The 22,278-nt window shown below is 40.7% G+C and overlaps 1 protein-coding gene and 1 long non-coding RNA gene across 3 annotated transcripts in view; one reads left to right on the top strand and one right to left on the bottom strand.

Annotated features, from left to right (window-relative positions):
* Nucleotides 1–20,893, bottom strand: part of mindy3 (MINDY lysine 48 deubiquitinase 3) — a 118,993-nt gene extending 98,100 nt beyond the window's left edge. Inside the window, exons 1-9 of one of the 2 annotated variants that reach the window (XM_033012752.1) lie at nucleotides 20,827–20,893; nucleotides 20,368–20,478; nucleotides 15,485–15,564; nucleotides 13,973–14,033; nucleotides 11,061–11,240; nucleotides 8,450–8,501; nucleotides 6,177–6,291; nucleotides 5,793–5,866; nucleotides 4,323–4,402 (exon numbers count right to left, since the gene is read on the bottom strand). In XM_033012752.1, coding sequence (XP_032868643.1) covers nucleotides 4,323–4,402; nucleotides 5,793–5,866; nucleotides 6,177–6,291; nucleotides 8,450–8,501; nucleotides 11,061–11,240; nucleotides 13,973–14,033; nucleotides 15,485–15,564; nucleotides 20,368–20,455 — 730 coding nt within the window. In that variant the 5' untranslated portion in view covers nucleotides 20,456–20,478; nucleotides 20,827–20,893. The other variant, XM_033012762.1, reaches the window with a different exon arrangement.
* Nucleotides 20,894–21,095: 202 nt separating this feature from the next.
* Nucleotides 21,096–21,759, top strand: LOC116984568. Its single transcript, XR_004415068.1, has 2 exons — nucleotides 21,096–21,168; nucleotides 21,276–21,759. It is a non-coding gene; the product is annotated as an uncharacterized LOC116984568 (long non-coding RNA).
* Nucleotides 21,760–22,278: the final 519 nt, after the last annotated feature.

Raw genomic sequence — 22,278 nt, 5'->3', positions numbered from 1 at the left:
CCTCGACTAAATTTTCTTATGTTTTTTTTGTGGTAATTTGTCTTATTCTCCCTTGTGTATAATTTCATATAATTAATTTTGTCACATGAGCTAAAAACATAAATCAACTCATTTCTTAAGTGTTTACATTGTCAACTTTTTGAACATTCTAAAAATGTAAAGAAAACTAGGAATTACCACTGGAGTTAGAATGATAAAAAAAACATTCCAACGTCTAAACACTAAACACTACAGCCCCATCCTACCCTTTCGGGCTTTGATAACTGCAGTTTTTTTCTTGGAAAACAAGCTAAAAAATCCATGGAGTATGTGATTTAATATATTAGTATCCAACAAATATAACTTTCTATAACTCTCCCCGACGAAAGCTCACAATACCACCAAAGATCAACTTTGGTAGCTAAATTGCTACACAAAGTAAAGTTACAGTTCAACATTTGCCTACGGCGATCCTCCAGTGTTGCAATTTGTAAATTTATGATCCCACTAGCTCGTCTGGTCTTCCCTAAAAGATTACATTACAGTAAATTTGGAAAATATCCTGCTACTTTGAAATTAGAAAACCATAGGTAGAGAAAAAAACATATCAAATTTCCAGCTCCAATGCCATTAAAACCAATGAGCTTACTAACCGCAATGCCTTTTTTAAGTATGAAAAATATATATAAATATCTGAATAAATTAAGTCATTCACCCTTCCAGCTTCATTCATCTCAAAATAATTTAATTCGCCCTTGGGTGAACGATTCACCAGTTTAAGAAGCACTGACTTACACCATAAATTTTGGTGCCACCTGCAAATTTCGTATCTACCTATGTCAAACATTAAATGCACACATAAACTGTGTTCACCTTTATTAAAGGTTAAATGAAAGAAGCCCAATTCATTAAATTAAAAAGATTCTGCGATTAATTGGGCAGATTCTGAGAAACTATTTCTTCTAGCTGGGCAGTCTACATTCAAGCAAGCAATTTCAGGTTAAATAGCCAGAAAAGATAGGTTTAGAGGGATATGGGCCAAAAGTAGGCACGTGGAGATGGGACATGTTGGTCGGTTTATGCAAGTTGGGCCTGTTTCACGCACTATGTCTATAACTAATTCGTAATGTCTTGAATAAAATGTGAATTTTAGAAGTTTGTTATATTCAGGGGTTACAGGTGCTCAGCTGGTACTACAATATTCAAAATATCCTGAGATTGCATGCAAACACAGGTGAGGTAAGACATTAGAAAGGACTCTGCATGGCAGAGGAATACTCTATTTCTACTTCCAGTTTGATATTTATAATGGGTGCCCATAGAAGAAAAAAAAGCATGCCAGGTTCAATTTGTGTCTCTGAAAATCAGTATCTTAAACTGAATAATAAGTACAAGATTGAATATAGTTTTAAATAAAGGGTCACATTTTTATAGTCAAAACATAAATCACTTTTAGGGACTAAACTAAAGCATACTGTGCAACATCACCTTTTTAATTACAATGACTGGTTAAACTCAATAAATAATCTCTGGTGCCATCTAGAGGACAAACTATTGCGAGTTACTTTTGTGAAGAACTAGTTCTCGTACAGACTTCTGGTGCAGTGATGTTGGGTAGGGAGCTGCAGGATTTAAATCCAGTGACAGTAGAGGATGAATAATTATTTCCAAGTGAGGACCACCCGAGTCCTTTCAACAGTTTTTTTTGTTTTAGATGTCAGACTTCTTGATGTATTGTTCAAACTCCACTTAAGGCAAGGAATGGGAGCATTGGAAAACTTGGACCGTCAGGTCTTGAGTCACGCACTGTGCCAAATCAAGTTGTGATACAACCCGATAGGATGCTTTCAACGATGCATTAGTAAAAGCTAAGAGCCGTTACATGCCGAACTGGCATGTAGCTTCCAGATTATCCCGGTAGTCTCCTTTTGGTTGTAACCTCTATACGGTTGGTCCAGGACAAATTGTTGGTAAAATTTACATGCATGAACTTGAAGCTCTCAACCGTTTCAGTACCATTGATGTTGATTGGGACATGTACTCCACCTCACTTCCTAAAGTCAACAACCACCTCCTTTGGCTTACTGACATTGATGGAAGAAGTTGTTGTCCTGATACCATTTTACTAAGCTCTCTATTGCCACCTTCGACTCCATCTCATCATTTTTCAAGATCCAGCCTACATTAACCTTATATTAATTGTAACATCTTCCAATATTTCCATGTTCTGTGCTACTCAAGTTCCCCCTTTCATGCCCGATACCTCCTCTCCTGATTTTGTTCTAGCAATGAACCAGAAAGCAACACTCGAACAGACATATTTTACAATAAAGTTGGTGAACCTCAGAAGGGAATGCGAGCCAGTTATTTTTGCAGCATTGCATTACAAGCATGCCCGACTCACTTCCTCTTACATGTTATTGTTAGCCATCAGATGACCCCAAGCAATATTCTACTCCCCAATGCAGAACTCAATGGCACTGATATTGGCAAGCTAAATATATCAAATGAAATGGAGCCTATCTAGATATTGTAACATAGTAACTCACTGGATAAATAATATGATTAGGGTAGTATTCTCCAATTACTCCTGGCGTTGCGTGCTTGTGGCAGAAGACAACAGGTGAATGCGTGGCTTGAGATTTGGTTCAGGGAGCAGAGACTCAGATTTGTAGACCATTGGGATCTCTTCTGGGGCTAAGGTGACCTGTACAAAAGGAACATATGCATCTGAACTGGAGGGGGACCAATATCCTTGCAGGTAGGTTTTCTAATACTAATCGGGAGGAATCTAAACGAGAGGCAGGAGGGTGGGAACCAGGGTAGTAGGTCAAAAATTGGATGGAGTGATGGGAATGTAAAGATTAGGACCAGTACGTCTCAAAGGAAGGACAGACAGGGAAAGGTGAAGGAATATGGTAACCCTAATTGGCTGAAATGTGTTTATTTTAATTCAAGCAGTATTGTGCAGAAGTCAGATGAATTTAGAGCCAGGATTGGTGTTTGGAACTATGATGTTATGGCCAATATTATTAAGAGAGGGACACAACCGGCAGCTTTATGTTCCATGGTTTCAATGAATGTTTTAGTCATGACTGATAGGGAGGCAAGAGGTGGAATTGCACGACAGATCAGGGAGCTTGGCATGGCAGCACACAGACAACATACTGGAGGGTTAATCTGGTGAAGCGATATGGGTACAGCTTAGAAATAAGAAAGGTGCATGCACCCTAATGGGATTATACCATATGACCCCCAATAGAAAGCAAGAGATGGAGGAACAGACATGTAGGCAGATAGACAGATTACCAAAAGTTGCCAGAGAAACAGTGGATGATTTTCACTTCCCTAATATTGACTTGCTCAGAATTTGTGAGATGTATCTAAGACACTTTCTTAAAACAGTGTGTGGACAGACCAACCAGAACATGTGAGGAAATGAGGCAGGCTAGGTGACGTGTTACAGTGAAAGAGCATTTTGAGGATAGTGATCACAACTCCACAAGCTTTAAAATAGTTTTGAAGAGGGAGAAAGCTGGACCCTGGAAGAATATACGAAATTGGAGCACGACAAACTACCACAAAGGTGATCAATGAGGATAGGGTAGTGGATGTTGTCTACATGAATTTTAGCAAGGCATTTGATAAAGTCCCGTGGTAGGCTGATCTAGGAGACTAAGATGCACGGATGAACAGTGACCAAGACCAACAGAGCCCAATTTCAAAAGTGGATATTATAAAATAATGATGTTATGGCCAATATTATTAAGAGAGGGTTTCCTACCTCAGCCCTCGGGCTCCGCCTCCTCCTTTTTCCATTCTTCCCGCCTCCCCCCACCCCCTATCAGTCTGAAGAAGGGTTTCGGCCCGAAACGTTGCCTATCTCCTTCGCTCCATAGATGCTGCTGCACCCGCTGAGTTTCTCCAGCATTTTTGTGTACTATCAGTGATTCAGAACTGGCTTACTGACTTATCAGTGATTCAGATTATTGGTAAAATCAAATTGTCACTGTAGTCCTCACCTGTCTGTGACAAAATATTTGGTCACGTTTGAAACGAGGGGGATTTTGTGGAGAACGCTCAGGGAACTAGGATCAATATTAAACAGCAGAATCTCAAATGACCTTGTGAACACAAGAGCCACACACAAATTAGCACAGCAAGGAACAAGTTAAATAAATGATTCGAAACATGTGGGAAGGTGAATTTTTCAATTTCTGAGCAATGTGTAAATGGTATGGAGAGTTTAAATATAAAAAAATATGGGAAGCAGCAAACCAGTGCATTAAAAAACATTTCAAAATATTATGAAAATTATCAATACATACTACAAACAGACTTACTCATTCCAGAGCACTCTCTGTCGCCATCCCATACATTTAGAACTGCATACCCAGTCAACAATAAATTTATTAGGCTTTGGCTGGGAAAGAAAAAGAAATAGTCAATTCTAGATTCATAAGCTTGTTTTTCCTCACTTCACAGATGCTGGATACAGCTCACGTAATGGAAATTTTCCCTTATCGAATTTACAAATCACTACCACAAAAATTGGAATACAGAATAGAAAATGAGAATTTGTGATATTAATGTGATAACACCCAGTTTATTTATCCACTTTTATTTCTTAACTTGTAGATGATATGGTTTGAGTTTCTAGGAAAACAACTTCACATTCTTGGATTTCCAATTTCCAGTAGTTGTGTTACCCGAACAACCTTGGGACTTCACCTCAACACAGATAAACCTGTTTTCCACAGTCGTCCCTCCTCCTCTACAACTTAAATCTGTTTCGCTTTTTTTCAGTTCTGATGAAAGGTCATCAATTTAAAACTTTTAACTTTGATTTTTGCTCAGGAGATGCTGCTTGACTCACTAATTCACCGTTTCAGTACTGTCAATCTTTCCAGGCTCCCAAAAATAGAGGAGGTTTTGATCAAAAATCATCATATACACACCACCTGCAAATTGCAAAGTACTGATCTATGGGCACTGATCTACAAGCAAATTCCCATTATATCACCTCTACAATCTGAAGGGTCCCGATCCAAAATGTTGTCTGTCCATTTCCTTCCACAGCTGCTGCCTGACCTGCTCAGATGCTCCAGCAGGTTTGTTTTGCTTAGGATTCCATCATCTGCAGTCTATATAGTGTCCAGAAGATTTTGAATGTAAGCAAACACCTTGCCTAAATTTCTGCCAGCAACACAAGCTCAAATTGAATGGAGGTTAATTGATGAAAAAAATCCTGTAAAGAGGAAATTCAATCTTCTGTATAAATAATCGTTATGGTCAGAACTAGCATGAATTTGATACAATTCTCATTTGTACATGTACACGGCCAATGTACAAACAATGCATTCAAAAATTCAAGGGTGTACAAAAATAATGAACCAGCCAAGATCCTTAACCTACACATATCTACCACACAAACATTATAATCATCAGTTTAAAAATAGGAAACAACGATCACAGTGCACAGAGCCAAATAGCTTATATAGCTCCACCATATTGCTACAGTTCTTGAAGAAAAATTGCCTCATTAAGCATTTCTGTTCTCTCAATATCTGATTATATCCGGGTAACACAATTAAAACAAAAAAGTGCTAGATTTCCACCAGCTCTAACAACTGCAACATACACGGTCAATACTACCCAGAAAAAAGCTAAAATTAAGAATTAGCGGCAACCTCTGGCATAGTGTTTAAAATATTACTTCAGGATAATTCCCCATCATTCGCCAAGACCAACAGAGCCCAATTTCAAAAGTGGATATTATAAAATAGTCTTTGAGTAATTTACTTTACACTTACCTTCCATGACCATATACAGGGTCAATTAAAGGTTCAGCTGCATCTTCAATTTCATTTCTAATGTTTGCAATGCCCTAAAATAAAAACAACTTATTGTTAATAATAACTATTGTATTATTCAATAATACAAGGATAAAAATGACAGAACAATTTTACTCATACAGCTATTAAACAAATAAGCCAGGGTCCAACAGTGAGGAAAGTTTAAGTAGCAAATGGTTTCAGCTACAATCATTTTTATAAATATTTAATACAAATTTGAACACAAAATTCAGTCAACCTTCAATTTTTAAGTTAGGTGAATTTTCCCAAAGTAATTGAGATTCACTTTAATTATTACCTGTAAACATTAATGTAGGGAATAATGTATTATAGTGAACTGACCTTCGTTAAAATTACAGAATAAAGAAAGAGCAGGACTCCAAACCGATTCCTCCAGGATGAATACTGATTTAAGACTGCTTCCTTCAGCTCTGCACCATTTGCAAATGTACGTTTTCTGAAAAATTGAATTGAGAAATTTTGTGATAAAAAATCCTTACTGACTATTCTTCAAAACGTCATCTTTAAGGCTCAAATTAAAATATAGTAGTTAAAGGTAATAACTAGAATCTATCAGCGAATGAAAGATGCCATTTCTGCAACTTTATTTTATAACACGTGACTTGTATCTTTAAGCAAATTGTTTGCTAACCTGGGCCATCAATTTTGTAATATCCCAGATGGGGGTAGAGGGAGAGCAGTTTTAGGAAATTCAGACTCACCTTGTAAAATACTACAGCTAGACATATGGTTGCACTGATTAATTTAAGCTAAAATTAAATTTTTTATAAACATGGGAAGGAGTGAAAACGCACTTGCAGCCAATGTCAGTTATGTAAAAATAAAAAAATGCCTTATGAGTACAATGACACTGCCACTATAATCCTGCGGCTAGAACACCCCCCTCCAATTTGCATCGAATGGAGTTTCCATCGATACAACTGCAAGCTATACTTTCCATCAATATTAGAACATTGGGAGAACAAGACATTAACACAATGCCTCTGCCCATCGTCAATCCGACGTTTAAAACAAGAGCAAAGGCCAGCCTTCATCTTAAGCAACAAAAAGCAGCTCTTGTGTCCAATATGCCAAATTACTAAGTTAAAGAGTGTAGCATTAATCGTCTTGAGACGTAATTTTTAAGCATTTGTAGTCTTCCTTTTGCATTAGCATCTGCTTTTATTTAAAAAAAGCCAATCTCAGAGGATAGGATCCAAGAAAGAGTAGATTAGAAAGTTTACATTGCTTTGTCTACATAACAATTACTGAACATCACATGAGTCTTTCTGCTCAAACGTTGCAATGAAATGCTTTAGTGCTTATTATTTCTCAACTTTGGCTTGCAAATTGCCACGGCTGGCGCCATTGTGCTTAATTTAATAATTTATTATAGGATCTGCTAAAATTACAGGTTGCCGCATCATGTTCCATAAAATAGAAAAGTCTTACTCTAGGTAAGGATTTCATTTATTTATGCCAAAAGTATGGCTCATTCCGATAATAACACCATTTTGATAGCATACAGGTCTGCATTTCTTTCAGAAATGGGGTAAATATATATTTAATATATTTTTTAATGCACATACTTACAAATCTTACATAAATGTAAGCATCCTATATGTCCAAGATGCAGAAACATAATATTACACTTGGTTGCAAATAGGATTGTCCACTCGCAAACAAAACTAAAACTAGAAGCACATCTCAAATCATTTTGCCACAACTAGCAAAACTAGTTCAAACAATTCATATCTTTTCCTCACCACTTTTGGACAGAATGACCATTTGGCAATAGTTCAAAAGGCTTGGTAGCAAATTTTCAAAACATAGCTCTAAAACTATCCATTCCAACCTCTAGCCTAATTCTCTCCACTCAGGGATTTACATGTCTGAACTAATGTTTTCCTTCAAACCTTCCTCAATTGTGCTATTATTGTATACAAATATAGTTGCTCTTCAAAATATCAAGTTTGCAATATGTGCAGTTATTTGGATCTCATTCTTATTTGTTCAAATTTTATGTGATATTCTGAATCAGAGTTAAAGATGAGAAATTAATTTAATTTCTGCAAGCTTTGTAATTTTTTTGATCAAAAAATTCCAAGTCAAGCTCAATGTAATTTTACATATATCAACACTTCAAATTTTTTGGCTTTAATTTAATTTCCCCTGCACATTCTGCCAGGCAGAAACAAACCAAGAAGGTTACACAAATTTGATGCCTAAAATTCATTTCACATTGAAGTATTAGTGATTCAGCTTGTTAACCCAAAGATTACTTTTGCTGTTACACATAGGTAGGTGATCATATTTCAAATATTAGTTGGCTGATACAAATTAGTTAATCTCAGTTTGGACCACAAATTATCTTCTGTGCAATGATTCCAAATTGTACTTTTGTAAATTATGACATCTACACCAACATTTACTATGTATCATGAAAGCAATGGTGCAAAATGTCAAATTGCACTCCATCAAGAAGACAGCATCTTTAGGAAAGAAAGATGATATTGAAGAAAGAATGAAGGAAAAAATATAATTTGGTAAATAACATTACTACAAAAGCATTATCAGTGCCTACTTAAGTGACCTAGTAGCAGTGAATTACTTACTGAATCAGTGTATGAAATCGTTCAGAGCCAAGCTCGTCTGCAGCCAAGGCAGCTATACACAAAACCAGACACTTTTCAGCACCACAGACCGCAATAAAACAAACAAGATTATACATTGCAAAGCTGTCACAAAGCATTCAGTGTTATGGTTAATTTACGTAAATTGTGAGCTGTTCGTTAAGTTATTTTGAAAAGTTTGGTGATTAATTTTTACACTGATGAACATTTCTAGAATGAGCCTTGCATTTTTAAATCATGACAAATGAAATTTCAATCACACTGATATTCTGCTAGAAAACAGCTACTATGAAAAGAAAAACATTCCAATATTTAGCAAATAAAAATCACTCAACTCAAAAATTGCAAACTTATTGGCTCAAATTTATTCACAAATAAATTATAATTGTGCAGCTCATAACTATCTAATCTTGAATTTAAAAAAAATCAGATGTTACTTTCCCTACATTAAGGAAACATGTCTTTACTCATTTCAAATTGCATTAACTTAAGCTTTACCGGAAACTTCTGTATTGAGTGAAATCCTAATTATATTGACAGTAGAATAACAAATTAATTCCTCATTACACCTACCCCCCAAACCCTATTTTAATTTCAGTCGTAAAACAAACTTTCCCTTTAGAAAACACCGCGCCAAATAACATGGCCAGAAAGTGGATTCCATGCCGGTAAATTTCCATTGTCGATCTTATTCCAAGCTAAAAATTACATCCAACTTGCCTAACAAGCAAAGTGATAGGTTTAATGAGGTTAGCCCAGCGCCCTCGCAATAATGCATGTGCCAAAGCCCGATTATGTTTTCTGAAAGGAATTAAGATAATCTTTTCAGAAAAAATTAAAAGTTTGTGGTACAGATATGATTAAGTTTAATCAATTTGAAATTCATCACGGCCTTCAATGAGTCAGGAACGCCTTTGGTTTATTGACAAAAGGGTATTTGAAGATGAAAACCTCTGACAAAATCTCAGTGCACTGCGCAGCAGTAATCCCTATCCTCCTATATGTTTTGAGATGTGGACTACTTGCGGCTGAACCCCAAGGCATTGGAAAGAGAAAATTAATCAAGGAAAAGTCAATGATTTTTGGAAGGGAAATCATATCTGATCAATCCAATGGAGTTATTTGAAATTAAAATGTGCTTTGGTGAAAGAGGCATTTGGAAATGCATTATGCAAACATTTCCCAAACAGAATAGTACAGGGCAGAAACAGGCTCTTTGGCTCATTTCTGTACCAATCATGCCGCCAATCTAAACTACTCCCACCTGCCTGCACATAGTCTGTAATCCTCTATTCCTTGCCTGTTCATGTCATTGCCATTTTACCTATTTCTTTAAATTTCCCTTGCAATCAATCAGGCCAATGACAACTGTGTGCAAACAATCCTTGGTTTGTAGGAAACGGTGAAAGTACACTTTTAATATATGAAAAGTCATAATCCAATATCTCTGACTCTGAAATCCAATGGCCACTATAATTATTTCAAAATTTGATTAAAACATTAAAATTGAGATATTTCTTACTAAACCATTGACGTGCAAGTAATGTTATTTAACATTAAGGCTTTTATTTATTGTTACTTTTAAATTTTCATTGTGACAGCAAAGATCCCATGAGCTGATGCTAAAAGGAAATGGGGAAAAGCAAAAATCTAATTGTCATTGGCATTTTTGTTTGACAACATCAAACATTGTCATTTAGCCATTGTCATAAATCCAGACATTTATCTCCCTCAGTCCCTGTGGGGCAGTCCCCTGTGCTTTTCTGTAATTTCTCGCTTTCAAAGTTGTTTCCTGTTACGATACATTTCAAAATTCAAGGCACTTACTACACTGCAGCAATTACACCAGGTGATTTTAATCATAATCAAGGTACAAAAACTAGGATCATTATCTACCAAGGCAAGCATTTGAGAATAAAGCAGCACAAATCATTCAAGAATGATGTATAATTTCACAAGTTGTCCTACTAAATTGATTAAATATGTGCACTGCACTGGCTGGAGGCCATCAACGGATACCACCACCTGTTTTACAATACACTCATCCAATTTCAGTTCAGGGAGTGCTAAGCAAAATTTTATTACGTGCGACAAAACCGCACTAACCTGAAAGAGGGCAGGACTACAGTTACATAACATGGATGCTTGAATTTCACTCTGGTAAAAAATGTCTGGGGTTGTAGTCAGAATTTGATTGTTGAACAAAGTACAGAACTTTCTCAAGTCCGCTTTCAACAATTAAGATTACCAAATAATATTTTCCATTACTTACCTCAAGTCCTTATACATTTACTAACATCAGAATAACAAAGAATATTTTCCTGACACCTTGAACTCATCCAGTTTGCAATGCAACTTAAAAGTAACATAATTCACCAAAATCTGGGCCAAGCGTATTTGTATAAAAGATCAACATTTCAAAATTTTAGATGGTTATATACTGCAAAAATAATGAATTATTCTAATTTTAATTTTAAAATTGTCAACATGCACACTACACACGTTAGACAAGCAAAAAGCAAAATTGTTTCTTCAAGAAATGTGAATATTCACCATCATATATAATTATTTATCCAAAAAGGTGGTTTCTTACAGAGCTGTTCCTCTTCAGTCCCTTGACTGGACTCTGGGTGATTTTCAGAAATACTGGCATGTTCTTCTGATGCTTTTCCTCTTGCCCACATTACCAAACAGAATGGGCTGGAGTTATTTATTCTCACAGTTTCTAGAATCTCACTCAGAGTAAGGCAGAAAAGATGCTTAAGCTCTTCTTCTGAAAATGACAGAAATTTAAAACCTGTATTTATATCATACATAATCAGCTATACATTGACAAAAAAAAAGATAATTACATACTGATGAAGTGAACAAAGAGCAATGATGCAGAGCATTTGAACTGACTCAGCAATACTACCCTCATCTCTCTGACAGAAGGTTGAGATCAAGCATTACTCTTGGACGAAATGATAAAGAATCATTATTTATATATTTCCACCAATCGGATAAGATTAATGACTAAATTATGAAGCCACACACAAATTGGAGGAACAGCACCTGTAGTGGCCATTTGGCTTGTTTTGTGTCATTGATAATGGCATGTGTCTCTAAATTTTAGACTGCCCATTATATTGTGGGTGGGATTTATGACGTATTTTAGGGCGTGTTTCCATGTGGAGCCAAGTTTCTTGCGCAGAAGCTTAGTGTTTAGTTTAGGACCAGCATGGGGAAGGTTTACCCTTTGACCATGCGAAGTGTAACGGAGATACGAGGAGTTTTCCAACCTTTAAAGCGATAAGCTGGAGTTCAAAGAAGATTATAGTTACAAGTCGGAAGAAGTTTGGATGTGTACCTTATTGTTTTTCATCAACAATAGAGAATTTATTAATCAAAGGACTGTGTTTTGAAGATTTATCTGTGAAGAAGCTTTGAAGGTCTCGGATGGAGAGCTCGCATGCATATAACAATATTCCCCTTAACCATGTAGTCCACTTAGCGGCTAGAGGGAGTAATCTCTTGAACGATATAAAAATCTGCTGCTACAGTGCCTAATATTTTACTTGGCTAGCATACAGACCAGTGTTATGAACACTGAATTCTCTAATTTTAAGTAATTTCTATTTTCACTCCCCTCCCCTTCGCCCCTTCCTCCCCCGTTAGTCATTTTATCAGTTCCACAGCTCTGCACATTGCTTCCCTCTTGAGACCACATCTTCCTTAACCAACAAGGGGCCTATCAGGCACCATCCTGCCCGCAATCAATTGTGGCCGACCCTGACTGGTGCTGGTCTTTTCTCGCCTTCGGCTCTTCAACCTAGCCCACCCCCCACTTTCAGTCTGAAGAAGGGTCCCAACCCAAAACGTCACCCATCCCTTTTCACCAGCGATGCTACCTGATTCAAGTGAGACAGAGGTTGACGCACCTTGTCCAACCTCATCTACTGCATCTGTTGTTCTTGGTGTGGTATATCAGCGAGACAAAGTGCAGACTGGGCAATCGTTTCGCTGAACACCTTAACCAACTAACTTATTCTCAGTCCGCCTTTGCCTACACAATCTCCCAGTTGCCAAACATTTCAACTACCCTTCCCATTCTTTCTGTCCTAGGTCTACTCCACTGTTAAGAGTGAGGCCACATGCAAAGTTGAGGAACAGCACCTCATATTCCACTTGTGTAGCTTACAACTCAGTGGTAGGATGGTTGATTTCTCTAATTTCAAGTAACCCCCGCATCCCCTCTCTCTCTGCCCCTACTCCCCCATAATTGTCCTGCCAATTCCACTGTTCGCATCCATATACCCCCTTCGTTATCACCTCTTCCATAGCCAACAATGGACCATTGCAGGCTCCACCTTTCCTTGCTCATCGGTGCCAGCTATGATTTGTTCTGAACCTTTTCATACCTCTAGATCCCCCCCGACTCTCCGCCTGAAATGTTTTGACCCGAAACCTCACCTATTCCAGCATTTTGTGTCTATCTTCGGTGTAAACCAGCACCTGCAGTTCCTTCCTACTCATGCTTCCTGGCCCACTGAGTTACTGCAACAATTTGTGTCTATCTTACATTTATTGTTAGCTGAAGAATAAGTTAGTCAGACAACCATTAATAATCGGATTTTTAAAACTAACATCCCAATTTCCATCATCTACATGGCACGTCATGGGTGTGATTATCAATTTGCCTGGATGACTGCATGAGCAACAATACTATGAAAGTTTGACACTATCCAGCACAAAACAGCTGCATTACCGGGTTCCCCATCAAACACCCTAAACCACTGTTGTAGCGTGCACCACTATGAAGTACACTGCAGTTACTCATCCAGGTTATTCAAAGCACTTCACAGATCCACAACCTCTAGCATAATTTTCTCTTTAGATACATAGGTCCTTTTTATAATAAATCTGATGGCTTTGTGATATTTACTCATAAATCCATTTTTTTCTACAAGTAAAGTGAATTTGAATTCTCAGAGACTGCAGCAATATAATTCTCTCCTATTTTTTGTTCATATATCTGGATTTTTAATCCAGTGATTTTACCATTATACTGGCATGTATCCAAAAAAGACTAATCTACAAAAGGATACTCACAACTTCAGGAAATGTCAACATTAAAAAATAAATAATTTGATAGTTTGCTGCACAGGACACATTCCCTGCTTTATCAGAATTAATTTCAGAAATCAGTGTCATTCAACAGTCCAAGAGCAGGTTTGAAAATGACCTGTTTCATTATAAATCATATTAAGCCTGAAATCACACCACTTATTTTCTCTCTCTAGATCCAGTACAATTCAAGTATGTTCAGCAATATCTGTATTTTAAAAATCAGTCAATGGCCAATAAGTGAAGATCAATTTGAAAAATATTTATATTACAATCACCTCAAAGTATGCAAAAATCAACCAGTGTGAGCAAATTCATCTCATGGGAAAACATAATAAACTAAGATATAGATATTTTAATAGAGCAGATTGGGTAAATCGATAGGTTAAGACTACATACCTGTACAACTTCGCCAATTTTGTTTCTCTGAATGAAACAGGAAATTCTTTAAAAGATAAGCCTGAAAACAAAAACAATGAAACCATGCTAAATACATAGTGAATGAAATATGTGCCATCAAGAAAAATTAACCTATGAAAATCACGCAACATGTTTATCAGCAAACGTAGTCATTATTTTTCCTTTTGTACAATCTTGGCATCACAAAATCTCCACTAATTAAATTAACCAGAAAATTGAATTTGCTTTTTCTCTCACCAGAGCCAGTAAGTTTCAAGCATGTTCAGCAATTTTTGTATTAAAAAATTCAGTTAATGGCCATTAAACAGGCAAATAAGCAGTTACATTTATGTAATCTAACAATTTAAAACAATCTGAATGAAGATGAAATTTCAAACCCATCCTTCATGCAACCCAATCCAATTAATGAGGATTCTGATTAGCAAATAAACTAATTTTAATACTTTGATGTTAGAGATTAAGGATCCAGAATAACAATTTTTCCAAAAGAAACAAAGAATAATGGAGGCTCGGGCTACAATAAAATAATATAGAACTGTCCCTTCTTCACAACACAGAACGGGCTCTTTGGCCCATCATGTTTACGCCAATAAAAAAGTCAATTTGAACTAATCCCACCTGCCTGCACATGGTCTATATTTCACCATCCCTGTCAAGTGCTTGTCAAAATGTCTCCTAAGTGCAGCTATAATGGTTGCTTCTACAAATTATCCAGGCAGCACATTCCAGGCACTTACCAGAGTTAAAAAAAACTTCCCTTGCAAATCTCCTTTAGAATGATCCCCCCCTCACCTTAATCCTACATTTGATAGTACCTGTATTTGACATTTCCAACCAAGGAAAAAATCTCAATATCCAGTATCCATGTGCCTCTCATAATTTTATATTTCTACTATCAGGTCACCCCTTAGTATCCGTTGCCACAGAAAAAACGTTACAAAAGTGGCCAACCTCTCCTTATAGCTGATATTCTCTAATCCAGGCAACATCCTGGTTAACCTCTTCTGCAACCACACCAATACCTCCACATCCTTCCTGGAGTGCAGCAACCAGAAATTCACAGAATTCCACACATGTGGTCCAAATAAAAATGTGGTAAAGTTTTGAGCACCTCACTTACCAACTTTTACACCCAATGCTCTGACCAATAGAAGTGTCCCTAAAAACCGTCTTTACCACCCTGTCTATGTTTTGCCATTTTGCAAGCTATGGACGTGTATGGAAAAAAATAACATTGTTAAATGGTAATGCATATTTGATTTATTGATTAAAAATTATGCATTATTCCATTAGTCAGGCAACAATGCCCTAAAGGCAACTAATGATTGTTAAAATTTAAATTGAGGGTCATAGGAAACCTACTAGAAAATCCTCATAAACAATACACAAAAAGGCTTACAAGCGTGATCACATGTGTCCATTTATATATTCCATATGTAAATTTGCAACATAAAACTTTAGAGCTACAAACTGCTATTTGATGCATTATACCTGAACAGGTGCAATCATTGCACAGGGGCCACCTTCAAACTGTTCCAAAGCTGTGTCTTCTGATTGACTTAAAACAAAGCCTACAAAGAAAATATTGAAAATGGTTAAAAAAGACTTGCAATGAACCAAACAGCCCCCAATAAAGAGTTGACATTTCAGAATCTAGCAAATTTATGACACAGAGCTATTTAGCCCATCACATCCATGGAAATGACAAAAATGATGCCCAGTATAACCTTATCTTCCAGCATGTTGATCCATACAAAACAAGCCATGGCTGTAGTACTTTAAAAATGAAGATTTCTGCCCTACCACCTTTCCAGGCACCTATTTCCAGACCCCGACCAATAATGGAAAACAAAGTTTCCTCAATGCTTCAAATCCTGCAGAAATCTATGCCAGATCTTTTAAACATCCAACCACCCGATATACCCCAATTTAGTCTTGCCTCCTGAATTTTAAGGAAAGAATTGCACTGCTCAATTTTTCCCTCAGCTAATTATTCCTCCCATCCTGGCAACATCTCTACATCTTTCCTATAATATAGCCTTGAGAAGTCTTTGTTGTACCAAAGCTGCGATCAAAGTCACTGTTCTAATATTCTGTGTCTTGGCTAATAATGGATGATATCCCATATGCCTTTTCAAACATTTTATTGGCTTTTCATGATGCCTTCAAGGATCTGTGGAAATAATCACTGTTCCTCCAAACTTTTCAGCATCTACACATAAATCTCCTGATATATTATAATAATGGTACAAGACCATATATACAGGTACAACTGGCTTGACAATGGAACAAAATGAAAACTACTGGGAGAACTAAGTGGTTAAATTACATCTGTTGGTGTAAAAGGATGAATGATGTATTGAAAATACTCAAAATGTTAACCATCCCCTTGTCTCCACAGATACAGCTCAATGCACTAAATTCTTCGGCAGTTTATTTTTTGGCTCCAGATTCCAACATCTGCAGTCCGTTGTCTTGTTTATAGGTTGGACCAATGTATAGATTGGTAATGTCAAAGAGCAGAGTTGCGAAAGCACTCATGAGTTTTAGTATTACTAGAATAAGCAAGGTTACATGAAGATAGGAACAGACCAATAAAGTTTAACAAAATTAACCTAGCTTCTTTACTGCAAGGAAAACACACAATTGAACATTTCCTTTAAGTCATAAATGTCAGTGTGCAGCACAGAAACAGGCCCACAGGCCATCAGGTTAATGGCAACATTTTTGCCCAACCACACTGCGTGTTCGTGCCCCACCGAACTCATCTCCACATACCTTGACTCCATCCTATCCCCCTTGGTCAAATCCCTCCCCACCTATGTTCTAGACACCTCAGACACTCTCCGCCGCCTCCACGCATTCCACTCTCTGCGCCCTCACCCCCTCATCTTCACCATGGATGTCCGGTCACTCTACACCTCCATCCCCCACCAGGATGGCCTCGGAGCCCTCCGGTTCTTCCTCGACCAGAGGAGCAACCTATACCCAGCCACTGACACTCTCCTCCGCTTAGCGGAGTTGGTCCTCACCCTCAACAAATTTACATTTGACTCCTCCCATTTCCTCCAAACACAAGGCGTAGCTATGGGCACACGCATGGGCCCCAGCTACACCTGCCTCTTTGTCGGGTACGTTGAACAATCCTTGTTCGAGACGTACCAGGGCCCCATCCCCGACCTCTACCTCCGTTACATTGACGACTGCTTTGGGGCCACCTCCTGCACCTACACACAATTGACTGACTTCATCCACTTCACCACCAACTTCCATCCGGCACTCCAATACACCTGGACGATTTCCGACACTTCCCTACCATTCCTTGACCTCACCATCTCCATCGCAGGGGACAGACTCCTGACCGACATACATTACAAACCCACTGACTCACATGGCTATCTGGACTACACGTCTTCCCACCCTGCCCCCTGTAGACTCCATCCCCTACTCCCAATTCCTCCGCCTACGCCGCATCTGTTCCCAGGATGAGACATTCCATACTAGGGCATCGGAAATGTCCTCGTTCTTCAGGGAACGGGGATTCCCCTCCGCCACCATAGATGAGGCTCACACCAGGGTCTCATCCATACCCCGTAACACTGCTCTCTCTCCCCATCCCCGCACTCGCAACAAGGGCAGAGTCCCTCTGGTCCTCACCTTTCACCCCACCAGCCGGCAAGTACAACACATAATCCTCCGCCATTTCCGCCACCTCCAACGTGACCCCACCACTCGCCACATCTTCCCATCTCCCCCCATGTCTGCCTTCCGCAAAGACCGCTCCCTCCGCAACTCCCTCGTCAATTCTTCCCTTCCCTCCCGCACCACCCCCTCCCCGGGCACTTTCCGTTGCAACTGCAAGAAATGCAACACCTGTCCCTTCACCTCCCCCCTCGACTCCATTCAAGGACCCAAGCAGTCGTTCCAGGTGCGACAAAGGTTCACCTGGATCTCCTCCAACCTCATCTACTGCATCCGTTGCTCTAGATGTCAGCTGATTTACATCGGGGAGACTAAGCGTAGGTTGGGCGATCGTTTCGCCGAACACCTCCGCTCAGTCCGCAATAACCTACCTGAACTCCCGGTGGCTCAGCACTTCAACTCCCCCTCCCATTCCCAATCCGACCTCTCTGTCCTGGGTCTCCTCCATTGCCAGAGTGAGCAACAGCGGAAATTGGAGGAACAGCACCTCATATTCCGTCTGGGGACCTTGCGTCCGGATGGCATTAACATTGAATTCTCCCAATTTTGCTAGCCTTTGCTGTCTCCTCCCCTTCCTTAACCCTCTAGCTGTCTCCTCCCACCCGCCCGCCCTCGGGCTCCTCCTCCTCCTCCCCTTTTCCTTCCTTCTCCCCCCCCCACCCCCCATCAGTCTGAAGGGTTTTGGCCCGAAACGTCGCCTATTTCCTTCGCTCCATAGATGCTGCTGCACCCGCTGAGTTTCCCCAGCAATTTTGTGTACCCACACTAATCCATTGTTGGGGTCGCTGAGTTTCACCAGCAATTTTGCTGCACCCGCTGAGTTTCTCCAGCAATTTTGTGTACCCACACTAATCCATTGCCTGTATACGTATTACATGATAATCAACACTTTAAGGTATCTTGAAAACACAACCACCTAATTAATTCCCGAAACATTCCAGAAACAATAACTTGTACTTGGCATAAAGACCAGGAAGAGAGTCATTATTCTGCTTTAAAAAAAATAATTATAGCACCTTTTATAACGAGATGCATATCTAGAATAGGGTTGGAACACTCCATTTACTGGTTCATAAAGGACAGTGTCCTACGACCTTCATCAAGCTAGCAAATTTGCAGATGACACAAAGCTGGGTGGCAGTGTGAACTGTGAGGATGCTATGAGAATGCAGGGTGACTTGGACAGGTTGGGGGAGTGGGCAGATGCATGGCAGATGAAGTTTAATGCAGATAAATGTGAGGTTATCCACTTTGGGATAAAAAACAGGAAGGCAGATTACTATCTAAATGGCGTCAAGTTGGGAAAAGGGGAAGAAGTACAACGGGATCTGGGGGTCCTTGTTCATTAGTCTATGAAAGTAAACATGCAGGTACAGCAGGCAGTGAAGAAAGCGAATGGCATGTTGGCCTTTATAACAAGAGTCGTCGAGTATAGGAGCAGAGGTCCTTCTGCAGTTGTGAGACCACACCTGGAGTATTGTGTGCAGTTTTGTTCCCCTAATTTGAGGAAGGACATTCTTGCTATTGAGGGTGTGCAGCGTAGGTTTACAAGGTTAATTCCCGGGATGGGGGGACTGTCATATGCTGAGAGAATGGAGCGGCTGGGCTTGTACACTCTGGAGTTTAGAAGGATGAGAGGATATCTTATTGAAACATATAAGATTGTTAAGTGTTTGGACATACTAGAGGCAGGAAACATGTTCCCGATGTTGGGGGAGTCCAGAACCAGGGGCCACGGTTTAATAATAAGGGGTTAGCCATTTAGAACAGAGACGAGGAAACACTTTTTCGCACAGAGAGTTGTGACTATGTGGAATTATCTGCCTCAGAGGGCGATGGAGGCCGGTTCTCTGGATACTTTCAAGAGAGAGCTAGATAGGGCTCTTAAAGATAGCGGAGTCAGGGGATAGGGGGAGGAGGCAGGAATGGGGTACTGATTGGGGATGATCAGTCATGATCACATTGAATGGCGGTGCTGGCTCAAGGGGCCAAATGGCCTACTCCTGCACCTATTGTCTATTGAAGGGTCCCAACCAGAAATGTCACTTATCTATGTCTCCAAAGATGCTGCCTGACCTGCTGCGTTACTCCAGCACATTGCGTTTTTTGTGTAAACCAGCATCTGTAGATCCTTGTTTCTACATCTACTGGTTCAGGGTCGTCTACCTAAAACTTTAATTCTGATCCTCTTCCACATATGCTGCCTGACCTGCTGAATGTTGCCAGCAATTTTCTCTATATTACTGACCCGTAGATGGTTGCTGCCGACAGTATAGTTGAAACTACAAACATTGAGAATGATCGATCAGAAGGCAGAGGGTGTAGGAAGGACAACAGGGGTGCAATGAGCTGGGTAAGGACAGTGAACAGCAGTCGACAGTCGAGTTATCGACGTGAGTCCAGACCCCACAGTGAAAGGAAGGTGTGGGGTCAGCGGGTCAGGCAGTATCTGTGGAGAAAAGGGATTGGCGCGGTTACGCGTCGAGACCCTTCTTCAAACCCTGCGGGAGTGAGGATTGAATGTGGGGCTGAGCCAGTGGACGGGGAGGGAGGCTCTGGCCTTGGCCAAGTGGGCGGCCGGTGCGGGGTGTGAGCGCGGCCCCGGGCCCAGCGCCTCGCCGGCCTCCACCCGCCCGCTCGCCCGCCCGCCGGGCCGGGGTTGGGGCCGCTACCTTGGGTCCATCTGCGGAAGACGGAGTCGGAGAAAGATCCGCTCGGGCGCCTCCCCCACACCAGCTCGGCCAGCTCCACGTTGTACATGTCACAGCCGGAGCCCGCTGCTGCTGCTGCTGCTGCCGCTGGGCCGCACCAAGCCCCCCGCTGCCGCTGCTGCTGCTGCCGCTGGGCCGCACCAAGCCCCTCGCTGCCGCTGCTGCTGCTGCCGCTGGGCCGCACCAAGCCTCCCGCTGCCGCTGCCGCTGCTGTTGCCGCTGCTGCCGTGCCCGCTGCTGCTGCCGCCCTCTCGGCCGTGCCCGCTGCCGCTGTTGCCGCTGGGCCGCACCAAGCCCCTCGCTGCCGCTGTTGCCCTCTCGGCCGTGCCCGCTGCTGTTGCCGCTGTTGCCGCTGTTGCCGCTGGGCCGCCGCCCCCTCACCAAGCCCCTCGCTGCCGCCGCCCTCTAGGCCGTGCCCGCTGCCCCTTCACTCGGGCACCAGCAGCATCTCAGCAGCGTCGCCACATCCCGGAACCTCCACCCAGCGGCACCGGAAGCGGAGTCCGCGCATGCGCCGCTGAGGTCACGTGGTGATGGGACGCTACGTCCGGGCGACCAATCAGCGCCGGGGTGAAAGGGCCGCCACTGGGACCAGTGGAGGATGGTCTTGTGGAGGCTTCAAGGTGTCAATCAAAGCTCCTCTAGTATCTTTGCTTCAAGGTGTCAATCAATGCTCCTCTAGTATCTTTGCTTCAAGGTGGTAGTCAAAGCTCCTCTAGTATCTTTGGTCCTAATGCACTTCCCAAATAGTCTCCGTGCTAGGTACACAAAATTGCTGGGGAAACTGAGCGGGTGCAGCAGCATCTATGGAGCGAAGGAAATAGGCGACGTTTCGGGCCGGAACCCTTCTTCAGACTTCTCCGTGCTAGTTCTGTGCCTGACATCCGTTGCAATGAAAGGATCTGCATGGATCCAAGGATTTTGATTATTTTTGTATCTGCAGGAGGAAAGTCTCAATAAATGGCATGACTTTCAGGGCCATCGATGTAGAGAGGGAAGATAGACACAAAAAGCAGGATTAACTCAGCGGGACAGGCAGCATCTCTGGAGAGAAGGAATGGAAGAGGGATCCTGGGGTGCATACGTGAGGCGTTGCACCTTGAGAGGCCGAATATAAACTTTGAATGCAAGGAGAAAGTACATAGTTGACGCCAAGGCCCTTAACAATTATGTACAGAGGGATGACACAAAGGGATGAGGTGGGAGTGAAAGAAGAGGGACCATATTGAATACTTTTGTAAATGTCGGTGTCCTTAACATGGTGACTCTTGCATAATTGTACTGTTTGCAAACAAGGAATCTCACTTTACCAAGTACAAGTGACAGTAAAAGAATCAATAGCTTCGAACGAAATAAAGAAATACAAGTAAAGAAAGCAAATGCAGCAAGTCAAATAGGTAGTAAAGAAAGCAAATACAATGATAGTATTTATTTCGAGAGGGCTTGTATACAAAAACAGGATGTAATGCTGAGGCACTATAAGGAGCTGGTCAGGCCGCATTTGGAATATTATGAGTGAATTTGGGCACCATATCTGCTGGCACTGGAGAGGGTCCAGAGGAGGTTTACAAGAATTATTCCAGAAATGAGTTGGTTAACATTTGATGAGCGTTTGATGGCATTGGGCTTGTACTCACTGATTTTTAGAAGAATGAAGGGGGACCTCATTGAAACGTACAAAATAGTGAAAGGCTTGAATAGAGTGGATGTGGAGAGGGTGTGGGAGAGTCTAGGACTAGAGATTATAGCCTCAGAATTAAAGGACGTTCTTTTAGGAAGGAGATGTGGAGGAATTTCTTTAGTCAGAGGGTGGTGAATCTGTGGACTTCTTTGTCACAGAAGGTTGTGGAGGCCTTCAGTGGATAATTTTAA

This window comes from Amblyraja radiata, chromosome 2 (genome assembly GCF_010909765.2).
Source record: "Amblyraja radiata isolate CabotCenter1 chromosome 2, sAmbRad1.1.pri, whole genome shotgun sequence".
Taxonomy (NCBI): Eukaryota; Metazoa; Chordata; class Chondrichthyes; order Rajiformes; family Rajidae; genus Amblyraja; species Amblyraja radiata.
This window is presented reverse-complemented; position numbering and strand designations above follow the sequence as displayed.